Here is a 9,326-nt window from a genome sequence, read left to right on the forward strand (position 1 = left end):
GAATCGGTTCAGGACGGAGGAGTCTATGCCACTTAATGTCATGAATTTGCCCAAATGTCATGTCAGTCAATGGGAACTTTGTCATCATTGTACTTCTTCAATAAATTATTGATTCAATATTTGCAATTTTATTCTACCCCCCCCCAAAAAGTAAAGAATGACAAGTGATGGATTAATCAACAATGTGCATGTCAAAATGGTTGAATACTGCTTCTCCTAATAACTTTTCAGTGTCGAGATGCTTCACTTGTTGATCATGTTCACCAAGAAGGATTTCAAGGACTTCACCGAGCCCGGTAAATATGAGAATTTTCTCAAATTAACACTCTTGAGATGATGCTAAAAATTAAGATTCAATGTCCTTCGTGTCAATGCAGTCCTGTGATTGAACTCAAGCAGGACAAAGTGGCCTGTATTACATAACACACACGTCAAAAATGAGAAAAGGTACATGGGCAGGGTTCCCACTCTTTTCGTGAAACTATTTCCCATGACTTTTCCAGGACTTCCGGCGACTTGTCCAGGACTTTTTCATCTGCTGCAGTGCTGCTCTCTCACAGCGGTAAATCGATTATCACCGGCGTTCAAAAGAAAGACTTGTTTGGTGAACATTAGAACACGGATATCAGATCTCACTTGAATGTTGACATCTAAATGACTTTCATTGCTCAATAAACCAAGACGATGGAATGCAGCCGATTGATTCATGAGCTGCTGACGGGCTGGTGAGAGGCCAAACCCCATCTTCGCGCCCATGACACCGCCACTGCTATCCGTGCACTCACAATAGTTAATTAGAACTGAATTCCAAATCAAGTTTTTCCTCATTCACATATTTTCCATTGTTACTGTTGGGGAAAAGGAAATACTGAATGAAACGCGCCGTCGTCACGATCGGCGCGGCTGCACTGAAACCAGAGATGGAGGCAAATGGAAACACAGGGAATATGGAATTTCATTGCTCGGTCGCATCACGCAGGGTCGCTGTGCTGGCAAGAAGCAGACATGAAGCAGAAAAACGCAACGGCTAAATGTCGGTCGCCCAATGAAGGCAGCTGAAAACAGACACGAGGCAGAGAGGTGCAGAGAGAGAAAAAATTATTTTCCAAGACAACTCAAACTGTGCCAGGACAATCCCCCCCACCAAAAAAAAAAAAGTAGCGGTGTGCTGTCAAGTGGCGATGAGCACAACATTTCATATCATTGAACTTAACCACCATTTTCAATTTGCAGGATGAACTTCATCGTTCAAATAGACAAAATGCGTGCATTTCCTGTTCCGCGGCGCAAATGCTTGTCGAGATTGTGGCGACTCATTGAACAGGAATCTGACACGGCACTCTAGCAGGAACGACCGCAGGCGTCAGACTCAGGCAGCTTCAGAGGCTGCCGTACAGCAGGGGAAGCGTTGTCGACGGCGTGGGCCTCATTCTTTCGATACTTTCGCTTCGCCAGGTCAGAGAGGTGAGTTGAATCTGGGTCGCTGTGCCCAAAGTGTCCCAATGTGATTTTTCAACTGAAGGAAATCAGAATCAGAATCAGAATCATCTTTATTGGCCAAGGTATGTAGAACACACAAGGAATTTGTCTCCGGTATAACACGCTGCATTAGTATCATCGTAAACTACAAAATCATTGAACCATTTTAGAGTGACCAGGAGCAGTATTTGTAGTACAAGAAGAGTGACTACGTCAGTGACTGTTTAGGGAGTTAATGGCTAGAGGGAAGAAGCTGTTTAAGTGTCTACTGGATTTGTTGCGCATGGATCTGTAGCGTCTGCCTGAGGGGAGTAGCTGGAAAAGGTGGTGGGCAGGGTGCGGGGGATCCAGGAGGATTTTCCGTGCCCTTGTCTTGATTCTTGCAGTGTGCAAGTCCTCAAGAGTGGGTAGGGCGGTGCCAATGATTTTTTCCGCCGTCCTAACTGTCCGTTGAACTCGGAAGGAGAACGGGGGAGGTATTTTCACTTGCAATCTTGAGGTGACAAAAGGGTATGGCAACCACAAAGTGAGGAGGAGGCAGATAGCAATGAGACTGATGATTAAAACTCATGCTCGTCGCTGGGCCACCGTTGTCAAAAGAAATAATCATGGTCAAATGCTTGTTGAGATTGTGTCTACTCAGTCAAGACGTATCCAACAATGTGCTCTGTCAGGAATCATGCCCGGCTCCTTGTGGCCATTTCGGAGGCTGCCATGCAGCTGTCTTGGTCGGCGATACAAAGTCGTCCTCTGCTGTGCAGCCCTCATTCTCGTGATGCTGCGCCTTAATCGCAAGGCAGAGGTGAGTCGTCTCTGGCTTCTTTTGCCTGAAATGTCTCAATGTGAGATCAACAGTAAGAAATAAATTCATTGAAAGGTGAGTTGTTGAAAACTTACACAGTGACCAGAAATCTCAGTTGTTGGAGCAATCTACAATCCATATCATTACTATTAGAGGCGCTGAAAGTGTCTAAAATCACACGAACGATGTCATCACAATGCAAGTCGTCACCAGACGTTACTCTCATGCTTGCAGCGACAGAAACTGCAGCGTGAGGACTGGTCTCACCAGTTGAATGAGGTTCCCGAAGAAGACAAGAAGGTGGAAAAATGTACATCATTCCACAGCAGGTGAGGAATCAGCCCACGGCGTTTTCTCAACTCCACTGAACAGCAACAACAATGTCAGCGAGTGCTGTCAATATGATTCAACAAGTCAAACCACAAGAAGAGCTCCCTTCACATTGACAATTGCTCGATTTCTTCTCGTCTTGCAGAGATTGTACACCCATTCCCATTGATGTGGTGTACACGTGGGTGAATGGCACAGATGTGAGGCTACAGAGGGACCTGATGGTGGCCAAAGAGCAAATGGAGGCAGAACAAGAACTTAAGAGGTGGGTGAGGAGAGGAGAGCATGTATGCAACATATGCGGTGCATTAATAAATGTGAATGATAGGGGATAAGTGCATAACCGGCAAAACCAAAGGCATTTGTGGACGTCGGGGCTGGCCGTCCTCAAATGTATGCCTCCCACGCTGCCCTGAATATGCGCCTGACGCACGTATGAGAACACGTTGGCGACGCGCTTCCAAACCGGGGAGGTGCCAAATGCAGGCGCTAATGCCAGTGGAAAACACTCATTTTTCCACTTTTTCCTTGCATAAATCAAACTTTTCACAGTGTCTAAACTTCATAGAGGAGAGAAAAACAGATTTTCTTTCTTGTTTCCAGTGTGAAGCCAGAATGCCCACTGTCTCAATGCATCGTGGCACCCATGGCGGTGCTTGATCCTGGCCTTCCGGCCAATATGACCACTCAAGAGCTACCCTCGGTCTTGCCCTCCTTTTTGGCTGCCAAGGCCCTGCTGCTGTTCAACAAACCCCTGCAACCCTCCAACACTGTCTCCGTGGTGGTCTTCCATTCACGAGCTGACGGTAAATCTCTGCATCAGGCTAACAAGAAATATTCATGCTATATTTACGCCACGGACGATGTTCATGTCGTGTCTCTTCTTGGTGGTTTGTCTTCCAGCTGAAGAGGCCTTGGCAGGCACGCTCAAAATCGAGAACTTCTCAATCTCCAAATGCTACCTGGTGAATTTTGATTCTCATGGACGTTCTCCTGAGCTTATGTCGTGTCTCAGCATGGCATCACCGCATGGCTGTTATGTTGTGCTTTCCAGACGACAGACAAAGAGGCGCCAGGTCTGATCCAAATGGAGACCTTGGCCTACCTGACTGGCTTCCCGCAGTCCTACAAAGTATCAGAGATGCTGCGAGGCAAATTGTCGCCCACCGTAAAGAGCAGGATAACTGCGGTAAAGTTTGTTTCATATGTGGGGTTGTTTTCTGACCAAGAACTTGACAGATGGGCTTTTCTGGCAATGTGTTCCTCAGTTTGAGTTGTACCCGGATGCCGGCATCGCTCTGCTCTCCCTTAAAACGCCACAGGACTTCACTTTTCTCCTGCAACTGGCGAAAAATAGTAGACTGAAACTCGATGGGAAGAAGCTGGCCATCAGCGCTGTATACTTGTTCTGGGACATGAGGGCCATCGCAGAGGTCGTACGCCACTACAACATCTGCAAATTGACATGATGTAACATGAGGAGCTCTCTAACACTGTCAAACCCTTTTCCTTAGTTTTCACAGAAGCGGCCTGCCCCTCCCAAAAAAGAGACCTGGGACTGTCTCACATCCAACCGCTTCGAGGAGAACGGTGCTCTCCTCTATTCCTTACGCTCCATGGAGAAACATGCGCCGTGGGTGCGACACGTCTACATCGTCACGAACGGGCAGATTCCGTCCTGGCTCAACCTGCAAAACCCCCGCGTTTCAATTGTCACACACAAGGTAGCATTGCAGCCTCTCACACTTAAACCCCCAACAGCTCGGGCACGAAGCGGGGACTTCGGATCACTTCTGTCAAATGTACAGGGACTGCATCTCCTCTGAATTTCAGGAAATCTTCCTGAACATGAGCCATCTCCCCAACTTCAACTCGCACGCGATCGAAAGCCACCTTCATCGCATCCCCGGCATCTCGCAAAAGTTCCTTTACCTCAACGATGACATGATGTTTGGCAAAGACGCATGGCTGGACGACTTCTACACCCCAACCGATGGGCAGAAAGTAATCAAAATAGACAAGCATCATCTTTGAGCATCAAACGGATATCAATTAATTTTGACAACTCTTTTTCAAACAAACACAACCATCCTTTGACTTCCCTGCAGGTCTATCTGGACTGGCCTCTAGGCGCCTGTTCAAAAGGCTGTCCAGGAAACTGGATCAACAACGGTCTTTGTAATCAACAATGCAACAATGCCGCCTGTCAATGGGATGGAGGCGACTGCAAAGGTAGTGATCAACGACAGTCATGCCACACAATTGGATGCATCTGCCTTTCAAGACATTGCACACATTTTTGGACTTTTGAAGGAAGAAACCGCAGGTTGATCAGAAGTGCTCGTGACGGTGATCGATCTCAAGCTAAGACGACCCAGGCAACCAGCCAGAAGTCAAGGCTGACACAAAAACCACCGAGCTTCTTCTCAAACGAAAATGAGAACAGAGATCCCCATATACAGAGCGAACAGCATGGGGAGAAAAAACAGATCAACACAGAAGCAGTTGACTGGAAAACTCCTTTGGAGATGAAGTTCCAACAGTTTGTTTCTTCTTTCAAGGGATTCCTCAAATACTTTCAAGATCTACTTGCGGTAAGTGCGACCTATTCTAACTTTGTATCATGCCATCTGAAGTGGCATCCTTTACTTTTAATGTAAAAGGAAGATGATCATCTACAAAGAGCGCCAAGAGAGCAGAGGAAGCTGAAGATCAGTTTTACTGCCACACTACGATACGTCAACAGGCTGTACAACCTCAAGTTTGGCGGCATGATCCGAAAAGCGATTGCACACGCGCCCTATATGATTGACAAACTTGTGATGCAGGAACTGCAGGACGCGTGAGTGCTAACGAGTTGTCATCTCAGACCTTCTTGAGCGCTGACCGCTGAAGGTACCTTGCTGTTATTTCTGTAGATTCCCAGAAGAATTTCGCAAGACCTCAAGCCACCGTTGGCGTCAATCAGACGGCATGCAATATGCCTTTTCCTACTTTTATTTCCTGATGAGCATCAAGCAGCATGCAAACATCTCAAAAGTGTTTGACGCCGCTGACAAGGACCACTCTGGCGTTCTGTCTGATAGCGAGATTCAAGCTTTGGCCACAAGCATCCATCAGCAGCCGCTCAAACCCAAGGTGGTTTGTTCATGAGACATTGAGTGAAAACATAGACCAAAAGTAACTTCGATTGAATGAGTCATCCATTATTCTGTGGTTACTTCTAGGACTTGACGAGGTTGAAGAATCAGTTGATCGACTGCTCAAAAACTCTTCCAAATGACGTCAGGGAGCTGGAACCCAGTCAGGAGGTCTTGCATGACCAAAAGATGGTCGGCATTTCGAGTCATATGAAAAACCCTAACTTAGTACTTACAGTGAAACTCCTCTACAACGAAATCCTGTTTGCAGCAAGATTTTCACAACAGGGGGTTTTTCACTGGAGCAAATTAGATCTCAGATGTAAGCACACACACACACACACACACACAAACGTATGTGTCCTCTATTTTTATTCCAATAGTGCATATGTATGAGGACACACTTATTTGACACTTCATATTGTCAGTGTAGAAAGAAAAAAAGGAAAGAAATTGCGGAATTTACGATCAGCATTCACTTTCACTGACATCAATTTCTTGGATAATGTCTTTTATTTTGCTTGCTCCATCTTTCATTTTGATCACTTTCACCCTCTCTTCCAGCATCAGAGCTCTTCTTGTCTTAGCTGCTTGACATCTAAGGCCCGTTTTGTAGCCTTTTTTGCAATGCAACATCCATCTTCGTCTGAATCTAACAATAACAAATACTTCCTGGCATGCAATGAACTTTTAAGCCAGCCACGGGACGCTTCGTAGTCCTCGATGGCCATAGTTAGCTCTCAAAGGCTAAAAACGCTAGCTGGAGCGCTTCTCTCCCATTAGCGCTCCAGTTAGCGTAAGGTTTTTAGCCTTCGAGAGCTAACTATGGCCATCGAGGACTACGATGCGTCCCGTGGCTGTTTTTAGCATGATAACAAGTAAAGCATTCGAGGAAACATTCGTTTATTTGAATGTCCGTCGAGCCACGGGACGCTTTGTCGTCCTCGATGGCCATAGTTAGCTCTCGAAGGCTAAAAACCTTACGCTAACTGGAGCGCTAATGAGAGAGAAGCGCTCCAGTTAGCATCAGGATTTTAGCCTTCGAGAGCTAACTATGGCCATCGAGGACTACGAAGCGTCAAGTGGGTGTTTTTAGCATGATAACAAGTAAAGCATTCGAGGAAACGTTCGTTTATTTGAATGTCCGTCGAGCCATAAGCAATTTACTCTAAGCAGCCAATTGGATGCTACGGATCTAGCTTCGGTATCTACACACACAGACAGTGAGGTCCCTCTTGGCCAATCGGAGGCCAGGATGATGCTCGGTAAGCCAATGGCAGAGCAGCTATGAGTACGTTGAGTCCAGGAAACTCGCAGCTGTGACTGAAATAAACATCGTTCACTATGTAAACCAGTGTGGTGGTTGCTGTTGCCTTTTTTCGAACGAAGCAGTAGAGGTCGCTGTTGGATAAGACTTTGTTGTAGTGAATGTCTTCGCGAGGCTGGAGCAGAGAAAATGATTTCGTATAACACAACAGGGGGGTTTTCGTCGTATGGGGGGCAGGAGAATGGGAATTGTGTTAATGCATGAAGATTTTTTCACATAAGGCAGTATTTTCGCCCATGTAGGTTTCGTTCTCGAGGAGTTTCACTGTACTCCCCTGTCCAAATAACATTTCAGTCCATGATGATCATTCAATGGTTTCTTCATCAACAGTCTCAGGTCACTAAAGAACTCATCATGAACTGCAAACCTATCATCGATCGCATTCGCAGTACCTTTCCAGACCAGAAGAAGTACAAGTGAGAGCTCCTCCGACAATGTTTTGAGAGCAATATCACCACGTTTCTTCTGCTGACAAGTCAACTTCTCAACAGGTATACGGTCATGGGGAAGGAGGAGATACATTTCAAATTGCTTCACAGTGACGTGGCTGAGGCGGATCGCATATTTGATGACGTTCGTCAACGACCAAGGTAAGAAGAACCCTTCAAGCATTCAAAAGCAATTCATTTCCTGGCTTTGGAATGAATAGCTTCTGCACTTCTTCCAACAGGAAGTTCATCTGCATGAACGATGACCTTGACTACACCCAAAGCACTGCGAAGCAAGTGCAAAACAAGTTGGCGAAATTTTACCAATCCATGTTCCCGCGGCCGTCCCAGTTTGAGCTACCCAAAGGCAAGTCCAACAGGTTCCTGCACATGGATGAGCATCTTTAAGGGTTTGGGTTAGGCGCGTAATGGTGGAAAGCAATTTCTCGAACTTCCCATGCGACCGAGCATGCACAAAAACTCCCTGAGCATTCCTTGGACCTCACTGGGTAACATCAGATAGTTGGCCAAACCTGTTGACAAAACCTGAGGTCATACTGTTATAAGTTACACAATGTCGAGGTATGTTCCAAAATGTCAAGCATATATGGGTTAAAACACATCCTGCAAAATTTATATTCAAAGATCTTGTCACAGGCATCACACAGGGTTCAATCTTGGGTCCTATTCTGTTCTGTCTTTTTCTAAATGACATACCAATTGTGTGCCGAGGCTGCGAGATCATGATGGACGCAGATACGGTCTTTCATTTATTTTTGTTTGTGATTTCTAAGGTGTCTAAAATTTTCAAGTGTAAATTGAAGGACTGTATGGTTTGTTTGTTTTAATCCGAGGACCCGATTATATGATTCTAATTTTCAGTTGGATTTTCGAATACCAAAATATTTGATCGCCACAGCCCTAGTTGTGCCACATAAATGGATTACTCTGCCTTTAAATAAAATTTAAATGCTTTTATTTGAATTGTGCAACAAGAAAGCGCAGGTCTACCTGCAGCAATTGTGATGGTCACTTTTCTCAAACTAACAAGACTCAGGCAACCAGCCGGAGTTCAAGGCCAACTCAAAAAACGGCAATCTGCTTCTCAAATGTGAAAATAAAACCTAATACCGTTTGTTCTGTTTCGCACTGTGCTTTTTTCTTAAAATTTCTCATTTGATTTCATTGTCTCATCCATAAAACAAGTGCAAATGTCAAGAATCCTGGTACAAGATGCAAAGTCTCATCCAAGCAGAAAATACTCTCCTCTTAATTGTCTTTATTTTTAGTTCGTACCTATCTGAAATAATTCAGACCATAAAATAATGATGGTTATGTGTCAGAGCAGCTGTGTGCCGGGGCGATATGCTGTGATTTGCATGATGCCATTAGTCGACTAATGGTGACTAGTCGATGAGCAAAATAATTGTTGATGGCAGCCCTCGTTAAGAATTGCTCTCCTACTATTCAGCATTTTTATGAACGCTATCATTTCAAGACGATGAGGTAACGGCAGTGTCGTCATGTGTCTTTTCTCAGAATCTCAATCATTTAGACCTATGGTCTAAAACAGGGGTGACAAACTCATTTCACGTTGTGGGACACATACGGCCTCGGTGGTTGTTAAGTGGGCCGGACCATTAAAATTTTCCATACTCTTCTATTAATAACCAAAGTAACATGGCTTTCCTTTGTTTTAGTCTAAAGAAGCACAAGAATATTTGGAAAAGGTTGAAATTTAATGAACATACCTTTTACAAAACATTTCATGAAGCATCTTAGATTTCCTTAGACAAATGTGCAATTTACTTTTATCATTC

General features: G+C 45.0%; 1 protein-coding gene across 1 annotated transcript; it reads left to right on the forward strand.

The window, feature by feature from the left end:
* Positions 1-238: 238 nt before the first annotated feature.
* On the forward strand, positions 239-8,624 carry LOC147185891 (N-acetylglucosamine-1-phosphotransferase subunits alpha/beta-like). The gene is made up of 18 exons (XM_086103858.1): positions 239-296; positions 2,154-2,281; positions 2,516-2,610; positions 2,757-2,898; positions 3,222-3,417; positions 3,515-3,576; positions 3,666-3,800; positions 3,880-4,044; positions 4,126-4,335; positions 4,445-4,615; positions 4,720-4,843; positions 4,976-5,205; positions 5,275-5,453; positions 5,530-5,749; positions 5,839-5,943; positions 7,409-7,494; positions 7,570-7,668; positions 7,749-8,624. Exons 1-18 carry the CDS (start codon positions 239-241, stop codon positions 7,912-7,914), a joined length of 2,571 nt encoding a protein of 856 aa, XP_085959984.1. The 3' UTR covers positions 7,915-8,624.
* Positions 8,625-9,326: the final 702 nt, after the last annotated feature.

Source organism: Hippocampus guttulatus, chromosome 22 (assembly GCF_054856545.1).
Source record: "Hippocampus guttulatus isolate MCC_2025c chromosome 22, RoL_Hgut_1.0, whole genome shotgun sequence".
Lineage (NCBI taxonomy): Eukaryota > Metazoa > Chordata > Actinopteri > Syngnathiformes > Syngnathidae > Hippocampus > Hippocampus guttulatus.